At 43.2% G+C, this 22,647-nt stretch overlaps 1 protein-coding gene across 37 annotated transcripts in view; it reads right to left on the bottom strand.

Annotated features, from left to right (window-relative positions):
• Positions 1-10,429: 10,429 nt before the first annotated feature.
• The window catches only part of SCRIB (scribble planar cell polarity protein), a 113,426-nt gene continuing 101,208 nt past the window's right edge, over positions 10,430-22,647 (bottom strand). For 21 of the 37 annotated variants that reach the window (XM_075743118.1, XM_075743098.1, XM_075743088.1 and 18 more), the window contains 6 exons: positions 21,765-21,929; positions 20,943-21,082; positions 19,963-20,000; positions 19,046-19,120; positions 16,327-16,378; positions 10,877-11,184 (listed from right to left, as the gene is read on the bottom strand). In XM_075743118.1, coding sequence (XP_075599233.1) covers positions 11,024-11,184; positions 16,327-16,378; positions 19,046-19,120; positions 19,963-20,000; positions 20,943-21,082; positions 21,765-21,929 — 631 coding nt within the window. In that variant the 3' untranslated portion in view covers positions 10,877-11,023. Of the gene's footprint in view, positions 11,185-16,148; positions 16,184-16,326; positions 16,379-19,045; positions 19,121-19,962; positions 20,001-20,942; positions 21,083-21,764; positions 21,930-22,647 lie in introns of all 37 variants that reach the window. The other 16 variants (XM_075743121.1, XM_075743124.1, XM_075743123.1 and 13 more) reach the window with 10 other exon arrangements.

Raw genomic sequence — 22,647 nt, 5'->3', positions numbered from 1 at the left:
CTACTGGTAGACACCAAGTTGAACATGAAGCAGCAAGGTGCCCTTGCTGCAAAGGTGGCCAATGGTATCCTTGGGTGCATTAGGAGGAGTGTTGCCAGCAGGTTGAGGGAAGTGATCCTTCCCCCTCAGCACTGGTGGGACACACCTGGAGTGCTGTGTCCAGTTCGGGGTTCCTCAGTATGAGACAGACATGGACATGCTGGAGAGAGTACAGTGAAGGATCACAAGGATGATGAAGGGACTGGAGCACATCACATATGAGGGAAGGCTGAGACCTGCCTGCTCCTGATTTTTTAGCTTCAGCTTTTTTTTTTTTTTCTTGGAAGACTACTGATTTGTAAATTTTCACTATTGCTCTATATCAGTTATTCATTTCCCACCTCTGCTGATGCTAGTTAGTAATGCCTATCATTTTACATAGGTATACAGAGAGATTTTTGTGATTTCTTCCATGTCTTCTCTCAAGGAGGTTTTATTTTTGTTTTGATTTGGTGTGATACTAATCCAGTATTTTTTCTCTAATACATTTTAAGACATCCAACAAATTATTCTAAACAACTCACCATTACCTTTCTCTTTTTTTCTGTTTCTGTTTTCCTCAGGTGTGTGGGTTTTAAGTGTTCATAAAAGAAGAGTCTCCCCTAAAGAACTTTTTTCCTAGTCAAAGTTTTGTATGTGTTGTGTAAAAACCTTTCTGAACCTGTATAAGCCTTCATCTGAAATGTTTGGACTAAACTTTGTGTCTGTCCAAACTATATTTCTATGCTAAACTAAATCTTGGCAGCTGAAGCAGGCCTTGGCGAAGGTAGGTGATATTCCATTTTTTAAATCTGGAAAAGCTCTATAGTTTTCCTTAACTCAGCCTCTGCTGAATTCCATCCATTGAACTGTATGTGACAGTTCATCTTTCTGTCAGTAGAGGTCATTCTGAGCCATATTTTTTAAAGTTGTTTTTCAAGTCCCGGGAAAGATTACCATTATGCCTACAAAACAGGAGAGAAAAACCTTCTGAATATTTCCATTCATAATGATTTAACCCTTCTCATTAAAGCAAGTTTGTAAATTCACATAAATTAAATTTGAGAACTAACTGTTTGAATAGAAAACGAGTATGTTTTCCAGCTTCCTTCACCAAACTTCCTATTTCTGCCATATGTGTTTCCATTACTCTTTTCACTTTTCTATTTTTATATTTGTTGCTCTTTAGCAAATTGCTCTAATTAATTTTCCTGTAACTCTTCTTCATTCAGTTCTGGAAGTTCTTTAATATCTTTTTTCATCATTTTGTGAAACATTTACTATTTGAACTACATCCTCCTCTCATTTCTCAAATCTTTAAAAAAATCCTAAGTATAGTCTTTCCATAGCACCTTCCAAGAATCATTGTCTTGCTACTTAGTAAGTTTCATGAAGCAAGAGTACTTTTCAAGGCATGTTGCAACTTTTCAACAATTCACACACTGCTGATTTGTTTGATTTGCCATTTATTTAAAATAATGTGTTTGTCATAAGTAAAACATTTTGAAATTAGCACTCTTGAGTGGTTCTAAAAATGTGGTAGCATTTGGTGGTAAGCACAACTTTTAAATGTTCAGAGGCAAATCACAGAAGTAAGCTGGTTGTCTTTCACTGAGAATCAGCAAGGTCATAAGTGCTATAGCAATTCGCTAACCAGTCCTCTTAAATACTGGATGTTACTCATGCCTTATTACTTGAACACTAGTGACCAGGTAACATAAGTAGGTTAAATGTTTCAGCATGCACACCCCCCACACCCCCAGTTTCTTCAGTGCTAAACTACTAGGGGTTTACATTTGAAGTTGCCACATAATAGTAAAATAGGGTGGTTTTCCACGATCTCAGAGTCAAGAGCTTGCTTCTCCAGAGCAGTAAAAGCTTTTGGTGGTATGTGTTTCTAGGAGTTGTGTATCTTCCATTCTGAACGCATGTTGCAAAGCATAGCCTCTGATGCCTCTTTCACCTGCTTGGAGAAGCATCTGCAGCCTCTTGATCAAGACTTACTCATTCCTCCCTAAATGTTGTTATAAAGAGATTGGGGTTTGGGGTTTTAATTTTTGTAGCTGTCCTTGATTGGTTTGAAAATACTTGACTGTTGAACATTCACCTTAGTCTTGAAATAGGTACTTAGAAATTTTCATTGGTTTTGGTTTTTTTTTTTTTTTTGTCAGGTAATACTGGAACTTAATGCATGGAATTCAGGTTTTTTTGTGCTCTCTGAGAGCATTTTTTAGTTAAAGAGTTCCATATGTGGCTGGCTATCTTCAGGGATAGTTCATTTGGGTTTTAAACTTACGTTTTTTTAATATGATTTGTTGTTAGGGTATACTGAACTTAGGTTACATGCTTTCACATTAAACATGACTGAGGGCTGTTGCCATTGCACAGTTCACCAGTCTTTGTGCTATGTCTGAATTTCTCATGATAATAACTTTTGTGAGTTATTAGTATTCTGTTGGGATTCATCATTATTTTGTGATGCCAGTGCTATTTTCAGGGACACTGTATGCTGAAGTACTGCAAAGACCAGTCTCCTGGAAGACACATAAGCAGTTCAAATATACTCTGTGCTTACCAGCAAGTTCACATTTCAGCCACAGTCCCTTTTGCACTGTAGATGTGCACAGTACCATAGGACACATTCTACTTTAAAAACAGACAAACAAACCCCCAACACTTTAACATAGACCTGGTAATAGAAATTTCATTCTAAATTGAGATAAATTATATAGACAAGTATCTGTGTCATAGAAGAAAATGCAGTAATTTATCAAACCTCTATCTCATATAGGGGTGCAATAAACTAGAAGAAAACAAGAGCATATTTAAACTGCCTCTGCTGGGAAGCTTTTGATCTGCAAACAGCTGACTAGGTCACTGGACAGAGACTAAGCTAAGTTGAACAGGGCATGAGACAGTCCTGGTTGTGATGTGAGAAATTGCTGCACAATAACAATGTGAGAAGCTGTCAAAAGTTACAAATAGTGCTGGAAGGAGTGGCTGGATTTCACAGGTAGTTAAGGGAAAATTATGTGAAGAGCAGAGGAATGCTGCAGATATAACTGGAATACTGGGGACCTTTTTGAGTAGAATCTTGCTAGGCCAAAAGTCCTTAGGTCACCATATCGGTATCACCATATAGAGGTATGGTAAGTAGATAACCATATCAGATTTCAGTATGAATGTAGCAAAACTGGGACCAAAGGGGAAGAAGTAATTAGAGGCCGGTTGTTTTTCTGGGGGAGACCAAAATGAAGAAAAGGAAGGATGGGCAAGGAAAGGGATGGATGGTCAAGAAATGGTAAAGAGGACCATAAGATACGCAAATAATGTAATCAAGGCCATTCAGGGATATCCATCAGGCAGCCCTGCATTTGGTCAATGGAGCCTGGAGCAGGACAATAGAGCCAACCTGTTTTTCTGACCACAGTGTGTGAAACCTGCTTTTGCAATCAGGAGGACTAGGGGAGAGCAGGTAGTGCATAACTTGGCTAGCAAGGGACCACCTGGGATGGAGGGATCAAGCATTCTGGTATCACCACCATGTCCATGCCCATTCCAGGCCTGTTGACATTAACATCTTCCTAACTTCCTTAGGAAATCCCACCAGGATGAAATATCGTAGAAATAGTATCCCAAAATGAACTATCCCGTCATTGAAGTGTAGTGTTTGGTATTGTAAATACCAGTGGTATCTACCAATGCTGGACTTTAACAGATGTTTTCATTGAGCATAATTCTTTCTGCTTTTTTTTTTTTTCCTAACTTTTTCTGAATAAACCCAGCGAGAACTTAAATTGGTTCTTTTGGTGAACATTATCTTGCATTTATATTTGTAAAATTCTGTCTGCCAGCATGCTATTTCATACTCATGTTCAGTGATAGTCCAGAGTTCTGTTGCCCGTAGAATTCACCTGACCAAACAAAAGGCAGCACTAACATGTGCCTTCTGCCACATCCTGGTGTGGTGAGGGGGAGAGGGGGAGAGAGGGGCAGCTGCAAGAGCAGGAGTGCAATATGGTGTTGCAATATGGTTTGTAATTTGGCCTCATTGTTACTGTTTGTATGGAATACAGAATTCTAGTTTCTCCATGGAGTGATGTAATCAGGAGCTAGATGATGTGCTACTGAATATGTTGAAGACAAAAATCCATTTGAGTGGTGTGGTGGGTTGACCCTGTCTGAGGGCCAGGTGCCCACCAGAGCCGCTCTATCACTCCCCTCCTTCATTAGACAGGGGAGAAAAAGTACAACGAAAAGCTTATGGGTCGAGATAAGGACAGGGAGAGATCATTCACTAATTACCGTCATGGGCAAAACAGACCAAACTTAGAGAGGGAATTCATCTAATTTATTACTAAGCAAAACAGAGTAGAGGAATGAGAAATAAAGCTAAATCTTAAAACACCTCCCCCCACCCCTCCCATCTTCCCGGGCTCAACTTCACTCCCGGCTTCAACCTCTGCCCCCCCATCAGCGGCACAGGGGGACGGGGAATGGGGGTTACGGTCAGTTCATCACACGTTGTTTCTGCCGCTTCTTCATCCTCAGGGGGAGGACTCCTCTCATCGTTCCCCTGCTCCAGCGTGGGGTCCCTCTCACGGGAGACAGTCCTTCACGACCTTCTCCAACATGAGTCTCTCCCATGGGGTGCAGACCTTCAGGAGCAAACTGCTCCAGCGTGGGTCCCCCACGGGGTCACAAGTCCTGTCAGCAAACCTGCTCTGGCGTGGGCTCCTCTCTCCACGGATCCACAGGTCCTGCCAGGAGCTTGCTCCAGCACGGGCTTCCCACGGGGCCACAGCCTCCTTCAGGTGCCTCCACCTGCTCCGGCGTGGGGTCCTCCACGGGCTGCAGGTGGAATCTCTACACCCCCTCATCCTTCCTCCATGGGCTGCAGGGGGACAGCCTGCCTCACCATGGTCTTCCACCACGGGCTGCAGGGGGATCTCTGCTCCGGCACCTGGAGCACCTCCTCCCCCTCCTTCTGCACTGACCTTGGTGTCTGCAGAGTTTCTTACATCTTCTCACTCCTCCCTCCGGCTGCAAAAGCTCTCTCTAACTGTTTTTTTTCCTTCTTAAATATGTTATCCCAGAGGCGCTGATTGGCTTGGCCTTGGCCAGCGGCGGGTCAGTCTTGGAGCCGGCTGGCATTGGCTCTGTCAGACACAGGGGAAGCTTCTGGCAGCTTCTCACAGAAGCCACCCCTGTAGCTCCCTCCCCGCTACCAAAACCTTGCCACACAAATCCAACACAAGTGGACAGCAAGTTTGAAGTCATTATATCTGTATATGGTGAGAACTCCTGTCAATCTTGGATCAAGCAGAAAGGTTGCAACAATACTACTAATATAGAGAAGAGGAGACCTCTGGAATGGACAAAAAAAACCCCAAACCAAACAAAAAAAAAGTATCTGACAGCTTGTTTTCCAAGCAACTCTGATAAGGAAGACTTTTTGTGTACCATAGGTGAAGGGGGGGGAGGAATCTATCAGAGTAATTGTTGTATTACTGATTTCTTATATGTATGAAATCTGAGATAAGATTACATGTTCATGTTAAAAACAGCTATAGGCTGTTTGAGAGGCTCCATCCTATAGCACTCTGTTACTACAGTCTGATGTTTTGCTAGTGCTATCTCAGATAAGATACAGGTACTAATTATATGAACACTTATTTATAGATTGCTTTCAGTTCAAAGTGAAATAGGTTGATTTAAACTAATGCTTTAATTATACACTTATTATATCCTTGCTTGGCTTTGGTACAAGGTGCAAAATTAGTTTGTGCTTTGGTTACCATGCAGCCTAAAAAGAAAAGTAGAGAAAAACTCAAGGGGAATGAGCTTGGGGTGGGGGCTGGTGGCGTCTAACTGCAGAAAATAAGGATTTGGCCCTTTATGGTAGAGAGGGGGACATTTACTTGCTCTTACTAGAAAGCACTGCATCTTTGTGATGCCAGGTCTCCATTAGTCAGGAAGGCTGTTACGGACTTTGGTACAGGACACCTTATTTCTGGTTCATTTTTTCTTAGCAAGACAGTATCCACTCTTTGTTCACATGTAATTGATTATTAACCATTTGGACAAGGTGCAGCTTTCCTGTGGTGTCGACATGATTTACCAGAACACAATGTATTCAAACAGCATGGACTCATAGGCCAGTAAAGTGGCTTTGCCTAGGGCCCTGAGATGCGCAAGCTGAACTACACTGGGTGGCAGTGCTGGCTATAGCATAGTGGAGGTCCTATAGTGCTCTGTCTTTATGAGCTTTCACTATTTCATCTATGATGTATGTCATTAATATAATCTGTAAACATAGAGTCAACTGAAACACAAGTAGCAACAGCAAAAGTGGTACTGAGTTAAAACTACAGCTTCATCTAATCCAGCATGTTGGGTCCAGAAGCAGCTGCCAAGGTGGGCAAGACTGAAAAACAGCATCTCCACCCTCTGGTTAGCCTAAGCGTTTCCAAGTTGCAGGTTTCTCAGTAAATTTGTTGTGATTTGCAGCTTCCATGATAGCACCTTGTATCTATTAGTAGACAATACATAAAGAGAATCTTATAGGTATCACCTGCCTACCATTATATATGGAGGGAAATACAGGGAAGGAGCATGAGAATGTCATCCCTCACCTTGTTTACCAATACCAGCCCGGACTTAATCCTGAAACCAAGAAAACTTGCATTTAGCAGGACCAGAGGGCCAGGCTTTTGGATAAGAGATTGGACACAAAGTATCTCACGAATAAAAAGATATGCAGTCTAAGTCCATGCTTAGCATTAAGATTCCTTCCCATCTGCTTGAGTTACCCCTTGTGTAGAATTTCCTTTTTTTTTTCCCTGCTCACTAGAGGTGAGGATTCAGCATCTGCAGTTACCCAAAATTTCAAGTGGCTTTAAAGTTCCAAATTACTTGTCTCCATCTCTACTCACGTATACTTCTTTGAAAGTTAGATTTTAGAGCTAGGCCCTTCATGGCTAAAATTTCATTACTGTATCTTGCATAATTATAGGATTGTGCGTTCCTCTCTCCTCCCCCTCCCCCATTTCTGGGGAAAAATGAGTTTGAATATATAGTGTATGGAAATGCCATAAATTACTCTTGCTGGGACTACCCTTTGTAGAAGGGCACTGTCATCTTTACTACTGTTGACATTACAGTCTTTGATTCATTACCAGCTTTCTATAGAAGGTCTCTATAACACAGGCTATTGAATTAGATAATAGTGTAGATTTCATCAGATCAGTCCAGAGTAGTAATGCCCTGCTTTGTTTGGACAGGTTTAGGACAGTAGCTCTTTCCCATACTATTTGATCTTGATCTTGCTGGGCTTGAATTTTTGCATAGATTTTCCATAATTACTTTTTTTTTTTAAGAAGAGTCCCTTTTAAACTTAGATTAGTTATTGGTCTCAGTAGCTTTCTATTAGGCATTCTGTTTCTAATGTGTTATAAAAGCTGTACTACTCCTAGGACCATTTGTTAAAGGGAAGCTGAATTCTGTGGGCTTGAGGGTTCATTCTGCTAGAACTAGCTTGTTCTTGTTCTGTGGTCCTCTGGGCCTGTGTCCAGAGAGCAGCAAGGCTGAAAGCATATCCTCAGTGTACACACAGAGACACAGCCAAACACCAGCAGAGAAGCACAGGTAGGAGTAGCTTTCCAGGCATCACATACTGACAAGCAGCAGTCACATCTTTGTGCTGACACATCTTGGTGGCCATCCATTGATCCACACTTAAGAAAAACTTGTTCGGGCTACATGAAATGTGTTAGTTTTTTACCAGTTAAACTGTATTTTTAAAAACTTTAATCATGTAAACAAAATACCATTTATTTTTTAAGCAGAGCCAAGTAAAGAAAACCAAGAGGCTTAAGATCTTGCTGATATCACTGTGTTTCATATTACATCAGCTGATGAGCAGGGCGCAGGTTGTGCATCACTTCCAGGCTATTATTGTAACAGCCACCTACTGACTCATGACCAGGTGTTCCTTCATACACACACACCCCACACCCCACCGACAGTTGGTCAGATGGAGCCAAAGCCTTAGGGTTGGTGGTCCACGAACTCACCCACACCCGTGAGGGAGCGAGCCGGAGCAGCAGGCACCACAGAGCTCAGCAGTGGCAGAAGGGACCGGTCCTCACTGCCACAGACAGCAGCATCATGTCAGGCAGCCTTTCCTGACAGAGGCCTAGGCACGAAATGCGTGGGCACCATAGTACATAGGTGCCTAATCAGGCCCTTGTATGGATGGAATTAGCCTCTCTGCAATTAGCATCAGTACCTGTCTTAAAGGTTGTAACACCCAATAGCACATTACAGCTTTTTTTCTCATTCATGAATTTACCTCCATCTCTTGTATGCCATTAAGCAGGATTATTTTTAAATAGATGTCAGTGATGAATATGTTCATTAAACCACTGTATCCTACGTGTGTCATCTCACCTGTTTGTCCCCATTTCCTCTCGCCCCCTACTACAGCTTTTCTGGAGCAGAAATCTCTACTCCCCTCCCTCCCCGCAAAAGTGAATCTGCTACTTCCAAGATAAAGATGGAGTTAATAGTTACTGGTTTAGGTTCTCTTCTTGCCCTTTCAGCATAGATGCCAGTTTTCTACCAAAATTACATGAGTAGCATGTGCTCATCTTGATACTCCTGAAGTGGGCATTGCTTTAGGTGATCATTAATTTCTGCACACAAAAGCAAGAAAATCCCTAGTATGTTTGCTAGGTTATAGGATGACTAGCAAGAACCAAAGTGTTGATATAGAAATTGCAGAATTCACACAGGGCAAACCACATTAACTAAAGGTTCTAAAATGTAAAGTAAACTTTATTATCCTTGAACCACAAAATAGATTTCTTTGGTTGTACAAATTTCACTAGTTACAGTCTTGATGCGCTAATTTTCCCTCAGAGTCTCTCAGGAGAGAATGGGAGAGAACCCAGAGCCTGGCACCAGGTACCGCAAAGGGAAAGAAAAAAAAGAATCACAAGTTAGTCACCAAAACCAATCCAAGATTGTTTCCAAAATTGCTGTTGTTAAAAAGCAAATGCTAAAATTAGATTTAAAAAGGAAAAGCTCAAATTGCTGATGATGGAAGCAGCCACAGCTGCATATTAAGATTATCAGAGTTCCCCCTTCAAAGCTCTGTAAAATTAAAACATACGAAGTCAGTTAAAATGATCCACTGGATTTTGGCATGAAGGGAGATTCTCAAATAAAAGAAACTGCATCCAGTTCTTTCATTCAGCAAATATACAAGCAGAAGTGCCTGTCACTCCCAAGCCACTTCCGAGTCACTGAAAGGCTTAAGGTCCAACTCTAGTCTTACTGCTGGAGGGGTTCAGCAGAGAGCACCAATGTATCAGGGTAGACAGATCAGATTACTGCCAAGCTCAGATGCCTTTCTCCCTATTAGAGGCATTAAAAAAAAAAAAAAAAAAAAAAAAAAAAGGGATGTTTTACTTCAGTAGTGGGCAGTGGAGCAGCAGAGACTGATTTCAGAGCTATAAGCAGCATCAGCCTCCTCCACATCTGCAGAGCTCACTTGATACAGAATCTGTTCACAGCCCTTGTTCCACTCATGGAAACCAGGTATCACACCCCTGCTCCTTTTTTCATTTTTGTTTTTTAACTCTTGCATGGGCAAGCATATCTTTTCCCTATTCTACATGGAAAGGGGCCTGAAGCCAAAAAGTTGGCAAAGAGTAGAATTGTGTAGTTATTGCAAGGCATAGGCCAGACCCATCCTACTTCATTGTGCTCCCTGCCTGGCAGGCATTCCTTGAGAGCCCCACACTGGGCAGCCCTGTAATGTCACATTTCACTTCACAGCTAGCAGGGCAACATAGTGGACTCACCCACTAGTATCCTCCCACCTGTGAGACCCCGTTACTCCTAACTTGACCCCAGCAACGCCACTTCCTACCAGTCCCCATTTCCTGAATCCTAACCCACTATCTTATCTGCTGTTTACACCTCCTATCTCTGCCACCATATCCTAATCCCCAACTATTCTGCTCTCTATTGCTGTCACACATGCACACTGCTATATTCTTGCTACAGCTGTTCGGCTCCTTTCTCATTTCTGCCCCAGTTCACCAATTCAGTCACGGTGCTGACACAAGACAGATACCTGGCCGCCTCTGACACTCAATACGGTGTGCTTGCAGAGTGGGTCACACTGCATGCACGAGATACACACAACTATGTGTGCATCTAGGTAGGTACTTGTCTCCCAGAATAGCAGATAATATTGGCAGGAGCAGGTTCCTACATGGGATAGATTGCTGCGCTCACAGAGGCAAGTGGCACAGAGCTGGCATAGGCTCCTGCTTACTCAGTTGTCTTTGCTTCAGCACATAGGTGTCAGTGTCAGAGGGAGGCACTTCACTGAAATTCCTTTTTTTTCTTTTTTTTTTTTTTTCTTTTTTGCCTCCAAGCTACCCATTTCCACATACTCCCAAAAGACAGTGAGGTGATACGGTGTGGGAGGTGGAAGGAGATGCTTTTTGGCAAAAGACTGGAAATTAAATAGGAGCAAAGGCAGGCTGGACCTTCCTTCTAATTCATACTGGAGTAGAAGCTCCCATATTAACCACTAAAAAAAAATCCAAGTTGAGGAAATAACAGCTGGAGCCCAACACACTCTCACACTCATATGTTCTCCCTGTCCTACCCTTCCCCCCCACAATATTTACAGGCTAACAAGCTGCAGCTGCCCATTGTCCTATCCACACCTCCTCTCAATTTGCCGTCAATAAGTCTAGTGTCATCCCATTTTGTGTAGGACATGCCCCAGTGCATTATTGGGTGAGAAAAGAGGGCGGTTCACAGCCTTAAAGGAAGTTAGTTGACCACAATGCGCCCTGGGGTGCTCAGTTCCCATCCAGAATCCAGGAGGCAGCAGTGTGGGCAGTCCAGTGCTGTCCCTGGAGCACAGGAAGCTCAAAAGCCCCGTGCTGGGCTATTCCATTGCCCAGGTGCATCAGATCTTCTACGTAGGGACAGCAGCCTCCAAACTGCGCCGGCTGTGTCGGAGTTTGCGTTTGCTGCTGTACAGGGCCATTTCTTCAAGTGCTGATGAAGTAGGTGTTGATGAATCACGTGTTACTAACATCTCCTCCTCCTCTGGCTGCCCATCCTGCTCCTGGGGAACTGTGCAGACAAGAAAAATTAAGGTTTTAAGAGAAAGTGCTAGGTTAAGTATATAGCTGATACAGTTAATGTAGACTTAAGGGTATACTTGGGTGCTGAATTTGAGACAGCACTGAAGTCTTAGTGATTTACAGTAATCCTGTGCCCAGAACTTGTAGGTGATCTATAGCTCATGTACTGACTACTGTGGATTCTGGGAAGGAAGTCACATGTGTGAGAAGATACCTAACCCTAACACCTACCATTCACTGAAAATCATTGGAAGTGCCAAGCCTTAGGAAAAATAAAGTGTACTGAAAGGTCTCAGGTGTATGCTAGTGCTCCAAGCATTTCACTAGTTTCAACAGAGTAGAAACTAGTGAAACTAAAGAGCAGTGTGACTGCCAGTATGGGATGCTGTAGAGAGGGGAATATTTTGGCCTTGCTTAACGTTGAAGTTACACAACTAAGTCCTTTCTGTAAATTTAGACTGTGACTTGGGTCCCTCACCAAAAGGAACTCACCAGGAAAGATACTCTGGCAGGGCAGACTCTCAGTTAACTTGGTCTCAGGCCTTGCAGAATGTGTTCTGCATCTAAAGTGCACTGCTGTTACAGTGGCTCCTTACCCTCCTGAAAGGAGCTGGTAGAGCTTGTCTGACGTGCTTTGACATACACCTGGAACATCTGCCCTTTGAGGTAATTTGGCTTGAGCAACTACTTGTGTAAAAAGGAAAAAGTTCCACAAACCCATAGATTTTTCCCAAGTGCAAATCAGGAAGCTTCTCTAAAGTCTTTGAACATAGCAGAGAACCTCAAATACAGAAACCTGTGAAGATATATCAGAACAAAGGTGCACAGACTGCTGAGCTGTACCCATTGGCCTGCCCTCTGCTCTACAGCCAGACTCCAAGATGCAATATCCTCCTTGTTACAGTACCCAATTATGAGTAGCTGTAATAATTCAGAATCCTTCCTGAACTACTAACTGTAGCATTAACCTGTTGTTTGAAAAGGCCACAGAGCCAAATGAATGTAGGTGACAAATCTGACATCTTGAAAGGATACTGGGACTGGTAAGCAGATGACTGACTTCCAAACAAGGCCAACGGGTATAAAAGAAAGGCATGGGCACATGCAGATGAAAATCCAGATGGGAGGCGGGGGGGAGGAAATCAATGCGGCTTAGAGGGAAGTCATTCCTTTAGACCCTTTTAGACAAGAATTGCCCAAAGGAGCCATCAAACATGCAAGTTAAGTGATCTCAGCATGGCACACTGAACTTTTTAAAAAAACAAAAAAACTTTTGACTGTTCCTCAGCCAAAGCTCTTAACAAAAACAAGCTGCCATGAGATAAGAAGGCACGACTTGTAGTGGGTAAATAAACAAAACACAGGAAAAGTGCAGGAAGGTATTACCTGCTACCACAACATAGAGCAGCCATCTGTGTAGGGTCAGCATTTGGTAACTAATGAGAAGCAGTAGAAGTGATGAAGACTATATTGAGAGAAAGTGCGGATGATATCAAGCTATATATATCAGGGTAGTCACATGAAACTCAGCTACAAAAAAGAGTATTAAGATTTTACAGAGTTGAATGGGCAATGATGTGGAAGGGGAAATTTACTGCAAATGCAAATAGATTCAAGAAAGAAACAAACAACTCTAAAATTAAAGGCCTCTGGCTTAGAAAGTGCTAAAACACAGATTGTTGTGCCTGGAGTAGTATTCTGGAAGGAATAAATTCATGCTTTTCTTCTTTTATGCACTTTTCTTGGTATTCCCAGTGGCTCGCATCAGACAAAGTATCAGACTAGCCCAAACCTTGTGCTGACTTAGTAAGTTTATTTTTACACTACTGGATGATGCTTAAGCTCAATAAAATTAATATAATCCTGATTGCATATAAAATGCAACATCCTTAAAATGCTATAAAGATTCTGTAGTCACTAGGGGGAGCTTTCTGAAAACACTTGCACACTTCTCAGCAATACCATTTCACTTTAGAGGATTAGATATCAGAAAAGATGGGAGAACATACAGAACACCTTTGGCTACTGCATAAAGTCATCATATACCTACATTTGCAATACCACATGCAGCCGTGTTCTCCTCCTCTACCCTAAAAGTGGCATAAATGAAATAAAAGAGGTCCAGAGAGGTATGGGAACAATTCCCACAAGGAACTACTAGGATTCTTCAGCCTGGAAGAAAGGTAATGGATATAATACTGGCCTACATGAATGGTATAGAAAGAGTAAATGAGACAGTTATTCACTGCATCCCAGAAGACTCAAGGAAATTATCAAGAAACAGAATTAAATTATCAAGAAACAGAATTAAAGTAAACAAAATGCTTAATTATGGAACTCAAAGCTACAAAGCATCATGAAAGATTAAAAAAAAAAAATCTAGACAATTATATAGATGATCACTCCATTGATGATCTAGACACAATACCTGGCTCAAGACATCCCTGCTTAATAGGTGATTACAGAAAATTGAGAATATGTCTCTATGCAAGCTCGTTTTCTCTCTTTCTTATAGTGTTTCCCTAAGAACTCATTTCCGCCCAAACAGGATACTGGTATATTCTGAACCAGTAAAAGTCTCCCTTACATGCTTCTGACCCTATGAGAGAAATCAGAAAATACTGGAAGAGAGCACAGGCATTGCAACCAGTATGAATCTAGAGATTCTGGTTTTGTGGAATTTTGCTTTTTAGTGGGAAAGAATCTGTAAAACGGAAGTCTGGAGAACAAAAGGGTGGATGCAAGTCTTTGGAGTAGAGATGTGGCCAAAAAGGCTGGATGGGATAAATTAACAATACAAGAAGTGGAGAGACCATCTATCATTCCTATGTGTATATGAACTGAGTCCTAGACAAAACTAGTAATACAATAGTGATTAGTCCAGTATAGGATAAAAAGATACCTTTCCTGTGTAAGTTGCTGTAGACGTTACACATCCCAAGTGGACAAAGACCATGAGGATGAAAGTAGTTTCTTACATACCATGAGTAGGCATCCAGTAATAAGTGCACTACAAAGTTATCAAGGGTGTATTTCTGAAACCTGATGGTTATAAGATTGGAAAGCAAAAGACTCTGGTTCTAAGTGATGCGGAAAAGTTATGTCATAAAGCAAATGCATAGCATCATTCCACCCTAAAAATGCTATTGTGTAGTTCAATAACTTCATGGCCTCTTGAAAACTTCGGAATAAATGTTTTTAAACACATTTAAAAATTGGTGGAAAAGCACCTGGGGGTATGGGTTGATAGCCAGCTGAATATGAGCCAGCAGTGAACCCACGTGGCCAAAGGCATCCTGGCTTGTATCAGAAACAGTGTGGCCAGCAGGACTAGGGCAGTGATCTCAGACTGGTGAGAACACTGTGTTCAGTTTTGGGCCCCTCACTACAAGAAGGAGATTGAGGTGCTGGAGCGTGTCCAGAGAAGGGCAATGAAGCTGGTGAAGGGTCTGGAGAACAAGTCTTATGAGGAGTGGCTGAGGGAACTGTGGTTGTTTAGTCTGGAGAAAAGGAGGCTGAGGGGAGACTTGATCACTGTCTACAACTACCTGAAAGGAGGGTGTAGCCAGGTGGGTGTTGGTCTCTTCTCCCAAGTAACAACTGATAGGACAAGAAGAAATGGTCTCAAGTTGTGCCAGGGAAGTTTAGATTGGAGATTAGGAAAAATTTCTTCACCGAAAGGGTTGTCAAGCATTGGAACAGGCTGCCCAGGGAAGTGGTGGAGTCACTGTCCCTGGAGGTATTTAAAAGACATGTAGATGTGGTGCTTAGGGACATGGTTTAGTGGTGGACTTGGCAATGCTAGGTTAACGGTTGGACTTGATGATCTTAAAGGTCTTTTCCAACCAAAATGATTCTATGAAAAGATGTTGACCATGAAGTCAGACCAGAGAATGGAAACAACTATTTCTCAGAGCCCATCTGCAATGGACAGGAAGAAAATGGCATGCTTTCAAAGATATTCAGAAGAGAGATATGCTAATGCTTTCCTGCAGTCAGCAGTAAGATATCCTTGGAGTTTCTGTTATAATGCTTTTCTAGCATAAACTTTAGGAGTTCACCATATGATCAAAAAGATGTAATTTCATGATCAAGGATAATTCTGATTAAAATCCCAGTGTGTGTAGAGGTGTACAGAGAAAAGGTGTCACTAAATGTAGCAATTAGATCTCTTTAAAGCTATATTAAATACACACAGAAGTGAAAGGCCTGATAGGATTTTTCATGCCTGAAATGTTGGGAGTTGCAAATGAAGCTGGGGGGGGTGCAGGAGGAGAATGCACACACATAGTGTTGTTTTGAACTAGTTCAGTATATACTCCTTTGATGTTTGGTAACTGTTTTCCTTTCCTTTTCCTTATATGGTAAAGAAAAATGCAAGTATTTTCCGAGAGAAATATTTTATTCCAAATATTTTATCCACGTGTTCTGAGAAGAATATCTGAAAAGAGACAAAAGCAGGCCAAGAACTGATGCTGAAAAGGAGGATTTTTAAAATTCTACTACAGTCATCTAGAATGATGTGGGAGAAAGTCCGAGCCTGTCTATTGTAGTTGGGGACAGAAAGACATGCCATAGCTAGAACAGCCTGAAGAGATACAGCAGTCAAAGCTTTAATTACTGTTTATTTAGGTGATCATGCACACAGATCCACAAGCGCAGACTTGGAGAGGCACCTGGGTACTCAAGTACCCAAATGCTCTCGTTTTCAAGCAAGATGAATTTATGTGCTGCTGCAGGCAGCAAAATTCTTTGCTCTAGCAAAAGGGGCACAAGGCAGATCCTGAACAATGGATGTTATCCACTTACAGCAGGTGATGGAGGCCAAAACTTCCCACCCATGTTCTACTACCACTCTGTTCCAGAACACAAAACCAAAGAAAACCAGGCATGCTTGTTATACACCATTCTCAGCAAATTAGCCATCACTAAAGCACAATGCAAATATCCTACCCAAAACTGAATGTGGCGACTTTGGAGGTTTCATTCTAGAATGGACAAAATAGGACATTGCTTCAAGCAGCAAGAAGTTGAAGTCCTCAGGGTTGAATCCACAAGCAGGTAAAGGGGAACCCTTTAGAACTGTGGTGAGAAGCAAGCAATACAAAGACTCCCTTGGCCATGAGCTTACCTGTGTTATTTCTGTCATCTATATATCTGAGATCATCAGCTGCATCGGGTGACTGGAAGAGAACAGAAGACATAAGCATCCACCTCTGTAACACTTGCGCCAGGTAATTCCCCACCTCCAGCCTTCCAACACACTACAGAGAACCTTTTGCCCTCAAGGCACTGGTAATACAGCAGCCAGGGCATGACTGGCAGTGAATGCACATGATTGAAACGTTAATCCTTTGTGCTAAAGTCAAGCAGCTCATTGCCTGAATTGCAGGATGAGTTGTGCGTTTGCCTATCAGAGCTCTCCTTTTACTTTGTGTGTGTAGGGAAGAGAAGATAGGAAGTGACACAAAAGGCAGAAAGCATAAAGACAATAGAAAATCAGTAGAAACATGGGAGGAGAGCAAAGACATGAGCTACATTTCCTTGAGAGTCCTGGATCCTAATTCTGTACTGTAACCATGCCTAGCTTCTTAGACAACATCAACTTTCTTCTTTATATTCAGGTGTGTATAGAGAACTGATGTGGGATAGGAAGCAGTTACATCCCAACAGATGGCAGAGACAGCTTTGGAGAAATGGCTAAGTAATAATCATGAAACTCTACCCATTCCCGCTAATTTTAAAGCCTTCACAATATGAAGACCATTCCAACAACTAGAGCTGACTGTAGCTCATCAGAACAGAGTGACAATACCATGAGAAAACAACTTTGTTTATGATCATGAACTTGAGGTGGCTTGAAAATCAGCACTACTCCGGGGACAGGCATAAGTGTCCCGAATCCTACTTATTTTGCTGAAATAGAGAATTTAATCTAACTGTATATAGTGCTTCAAAGAAAGAAAGGTAAAAGTATTCTGTTGAGGTTTTCTGTTTACTTCAAAAGTGGCTGCATTTGTTACTTCTACTATTCTTTCTAGGTTTGTACACAGTACTTACACTGAGCTCAACACTTCTCTGAGCTATACAAATGTAAGGATAGGGTTTCAGAAGAGCTCAGTATTCAACAAGTTTAATAATGCCAAACTCACCTGCTAGTTCTGGCCACTACTGAACAAAATCAATGTTTTAGGGGTCTTGCTCAGCTCAAGAGCACAAGTCAGGAGTAGCTTAATTTTTCTTTACTTGTAGGATAAAGGATGGTGGCTCTATATACTTATATGGAAAGCATCAGGGAAGTTTCACAGCTGTGAGAGTGCAAGCCCTCATTTCCATATAAACTTGCCTCCCTGTGGAGGAGGCAGGAAAGAGGGGGAGATGATCTCAGCCCATCTACTGCTTTAGAAACAAAGCAAATGTAAGGTAGAAATGTTCTTCATGAACGGCAGAGAGCAGAGCACAGGGAGCTGTGTTAACTTTGGCATGCACTGCTGGGGAACACAGCCCAGCCAAATAGCACTGCACTGATCCTAAGCGAGTGACATAGTTGTGTGACTATGCCAGAAAGAAATACAGTCTCTGAATTACTGCTCTGCTGAGAGGGGTCCAGAGGAACTGCCTGATGATTTGGAGGTGTAGCTTATTTTGGAGGCACGTTCTCAGCTGCATGAAGACCCAGTGCTGCATGGTGGCCTCAGCAGAGGCCTGGGGAAACTCAGGTAGTCCAGAGCTGTCACTGGGGCTTGAGTGCTCAAACTCACTTTGTACAGATCCTGGACAGGTGTACACCCCAAAAGGGAAGGGATTCTTAGAGAAAAAGATTAGTGATTACCAAGAGCTGAGCAATACCACCAGTGAAAGGAGTCAGCCAAGAATATGCATCAAATAATGTATAACTGCCTGAGAATCCTCAAACTCCAACTCTGCTAAAGTCAGCCTGGCTTTGGGGATGACACTTGAACCTAGGATCTTTGTGTCATGACAGCAAGTTAAAACCTAACATGTCAGTACTTGCTAGCTCTCCACACACAACATAAACATAACTGCAGGTATCTGCTTCATTGTCTTTATATAAAACTAAAAAAAAAAAATTACACACATACAGTATCTGCTCAAATCAGCTGTCACAAATGCAATCAGCTAATGACTAACCCAGACAATAAGAGAAAGGCAGTTCACAGTCCTGGGAAAATGGTTCTAGGTGGCTCTGCTTGAGCAGGGCAGTCGGACAAGATGACCTCCAGAGGTCCCTTCCAACCTCAACCGTTCTGTGATTCCATGACAAAGGAGCTTAAATGAAATGAGGTTCTTTTAGAAAGGAGAACCTCACCATGGCGCTCACCCTTGAAACTTGGTGTTCTCTTACCACATGATTACTTCACAGTTCATCTACAGCAGAGTTACAATGTGTGGAATTTTCACCACAGCTGCTTCTTGGGCAGGATGCTGGATACATTCCAGTTTGAAGTTAACATTAACTCCAATTTGCAATTTGTTGGCAATCATTTCTATGGTTTTTTCTTCCCTTTTAGTTCTCATCTTTCACTTAAAAATATTCCAGGATCAATTAAGGTGAAGATGTAGCTGCTTTATATTTGCAAAGTTTATGTCATTAATTTTAAAACCATCTGGACCAACTTTTTCACAATTCCACTTGATTGAAGTCTCCAATAAACCCTCAGTTACACAGCACGGCTGGTTGTCATTGCCTCCCACATAGAGATGGCCTTTGAAGAGGACTTCCTCAAATCATTCAACCTCTGCTCTGAAGGTAATCACTTCACGTGCAAGCACTTCCATCAAATCAAGCCCTACCCAACCTAATAGATGGTTCAGCATGCAGTTTATACCTGGATTTCGTAAACAGGTTTGGAGGAAGGAATAGCAGCAAATTCCCGGTAGTCAAACTTCTTTTCAGACATGGACTAGAAGGGACAGCAAAAGAGAAGAAACAGAGAAGAGAGAGTAAGGGGAGAGAAATGGATGGAAAACCAGCAGCAAGCTGAGCAATCTATGCAGAGAAAAAAGCAGAAGCAGAGCATCATTCTCAGTGCCAAGAGTGCCTGGATACAGCCTCTGAAAATGAGGCATCTCTGGGACATTCTTTTTAGCTGTTCTGGTGTCAGGACAGGGGTTCCAAGTTGCAGAGAAAACACTATGTGCTCCAGTAAAATGCACATGCACACCAAGTTAGGAAGGAAACCTATTTTTGTGAGAAAATTCATGGCAAGATTCCCGATGGCTGTAGCACAGTCAGGATTTCAATCCAGAGTTGGCTGTATTGTGTGACCTTGGGAAAAACCCAGTCCCCTCTCTGTGCAGCTGCTCCCACTCTTCCATTTGTCTGTCTTACTAATTTTGACAGTTCTCTGCAACAACATCTATACAGTGCTTAGAAAATGGAAAATGCTGATTTCAACTGAAATTCTCAGTTTTATGCTTTTAAGGAGACAATGAGCCAAAGTCTCTAAAGGGAAAGGCTTTCTGAACATGGAGAGGAAGAACCAAGAAAAGGATGAAATAACAAAACAAGGCAGCAGAAAACAGATGTGACATTGTAGTTGCAAAAAAGGGGGGATGCAATGGGTATGGTAGAGCTCCATCCACTGTACCCTCTTCAGATTCTGTATAACATGGTGCCAGACCTTGCTTAAGTATTTAAGTAGGGATCCCATGGCCCAGAAGCACAGTCCACACCCAAGCTGAGTAACTGAGGCATCCCAGGATTATAGGTGAGATAACAAAAGCAAGCAGAAGTATGTCATACCAGCCTTCCCGGTGAAGTGATGTTTCTGGGACTGCAATCTGCAAAAGATGACAGAAAAGCACTATTTAGTGAGTGGCTATATTATATGCAACACTTACAGAATCACAGAATCATAGAATCATTGAATGGTTTGGGTTGGAAGGGACCCAAAATCATTTTGTTCTAACGCCCCTGCCATGGGCAGGGACACCCTCCACTAGCCCAGGTTGCCCAAAGCCCCATCCAACCTGGCCTTGAACACTGCCAGGGAGCCAGGGGCAGCCACAGCTTCTCTGGGCACCCTGTGCCAGGGCCTCAGCACCCTCACAGGGAAGGATTTCTGCCTCCCATCCCATCTCCATCTCCCCTCCTGCAGCTTCAGGCCATTCCCCTTGGCCTGTCACTCCCTGCCCTTGCCACCAGTCCCTCTCCAGCTTTCCTGGAGCCCCTGCAGGGACTGGAAGGGGCTCTAAGGTCTCCCCGCAGCCTTCTCTTCTCCAGGCTGAACAAGCCCAACTCTCTCAGCCTGTCCTCATAGCAGAGGTGCTCCAGCCCTCGGATCATCTTCGTGGCCTCCTCTGGACTCGCTCCAACAGCTCCATGTCCTTATGTTGCGGGGCCCAGAGCTGGACGCAGTACTCCACATCGGGTAACCTCCTCAAATCTGCCCCTTCCAATTAGCAGCATTTAAGTGTGCTAATAAAAGGCTATGCTAAGGAAAGATGTTGCCTTCTCAGAACAAATGCCACTTTCCTGTTTTTTTAAAAAGTCATGATGCTGGTTTTATTTCTGCTCTGGTTCCCTAGAACCATACCTCAGATATTCTCTCGTGTTTTCTATAGATCAGGCCCATTCCCTATGCTGAGAGATGTCATATGCCCCAAAGGACCTTCCAATCTAGGCTGAAGGAGGAAATTGCTTTCAACAGGTCTGCTTTCAAGCAAGTTAAGCTACAGAAGCATTAACTTTTTTCCTTAGAGATAGAGATAGCTATACAGTACCTTCCAGTGGTGTTGGTGAAGGGGTAGGAACAGGTGAAGGTGACTCTGCCAGCTGCTCCAGTGTGCTGCGCTTCTTCCCCTCCTTGGACTTGGCAATAACCATTTGAGCTTTAAGAGCATCCTGTTCAAGTGATTTCATCCTGCCTCAGAAATGAGGGAGGGGGAAAAAGACATCAGACATTGCCTTCTCAGTAAGAGATAATGCCACCTTCTGTGCCCAGCAGTCAGACCACAGTTAACAGGCTGAGTGCAGAAAGGCAAGATTAAGCACCCTTGGTTCCCTGAGGGAGACAGACTTTCAAAGCAGGAGAGGAGAACAGCTTGGTTTTCCGTCATCCTGAAACACACATGCCATCATATGTGTTGAACAGACAGAGCCTAGAGCTAAGCATCAACGCACTGAGAAGCTGCAGGCCTTTCCAGAGGTGCCATATATGGTGGGAGAACAACCCAAGCTGGGAAAGGAACTGCAGGGGCTCAAATGAGTAGGATCATTTCTCAGGACTTTACTCTCCTCTGCGCTCTCAGTGTGTTGCATCTTAACCCTCTTCAGCCATCAGGAAATTACAAAATAGCTAAGAAAAAGTGGGCTCAGCCCTCAGAAATGTCTGCTCCCTTCTCCCAGACAGACCCAGCATCCCCCCTCGTTCTCATTGAGACAACTGCCAGTAGTCTGTGGGACCTCAGGGAAATGAACACCAGCAACCACTGAAATTTCCTCCCTACCCCTAAGCAGGCCACAGCTGGGAGCACTGCGTTAGGATGTAGGGATACAGACAGGACTGTTGAGCATGCAGCTGGCAGGGAGGGGGCTGTGCACACCTGGATTGGCTTCCTGACCCAGAGATTCTTGAGGCGTGACTCTGCATTGGACTAGACATCTGAGCTGGCCTGGCCCCGGGAGCAGGTGCCCACTGTCGGGACTGGTACAGCTTCCTGGCCAGATCCTGCTCGTACTGTTTAATACTGTCTTCAAGAGCTGAAGATCTGAGGAGGAGGAGGAGGAGGAGGAGGAAGAGGAAGAGGAGGAAGAGGAAGAGGAGATGATGGTGATGAACATCGCAGCGGACAAGCGCAGGGAAAGAAAGAAACAGATACAGGAACATACCCTGGTAAGGAGAAATATGGGTCTGATATAGGGGTAGCCTTGATTAAAACAAGCTCCTATATCTGATCCTGTCCAACACCAACTGCTGCGGAAGCAGGAACCTCCTTCCAGAGGGCAATCTGGGATGACGTGCCCACAAGCGTTAGCCTTCAGAGCCTCAGCATCTAGAGACTGCCCTCCTCACAGGCTAGGCGGAGAGGACTAGAAACACCCAGCAGAGCAACGGGAAAGGCCCACGAGGTACTTACAAAGAAGTGTGTATGTGTGAAGCAGACTGAGGGAGCACAGAGTGAGTGTGTGTGCACGCATTTGATAGTCTCTTAGTGTACGTTTGCATACATATATCTGACCACCTGTTGGCATGCACCTTTGTTTGACCACGAGAAAGGGAGAAGCAAAATGGACAAGCACATTACAGAAAGGTCTATTTGCCACAGGCCCTGGAACACATGCAACTGAAGAGGGGAGTGCATCCATAAAATAGCATGTGCATGGCAGAAAAACTGCCAAGATGCACATAGCCCTTGCTGGACACCTGCCCCCTTGGTATGTGCCTGTACCTTCCTAATCACACGCTTACTATGGCACGAATGCCAG

The sequence above is a fragment of the Balearica regulorum genome, chromosome 2 (genome assembly GCF_011004875.1).
Source record: "Balearica regulorum gibbericeps isolate bBalReg1 chromosome 2, bBalReg1.pri, whole genome shotgun sequence".
Taxonomy (NCBI): domain Eukaryota; kingdom Metazoa; phylum Chordata; class Aves; order Gruiformes; family Gruidae; genus Balearica; species Balearica regulorum.
The sequence above is the reverse complement of the archived record's forward strand: the minus strand, read 5'-3'. Positions and strand labels throughout refer to the sequence as shown.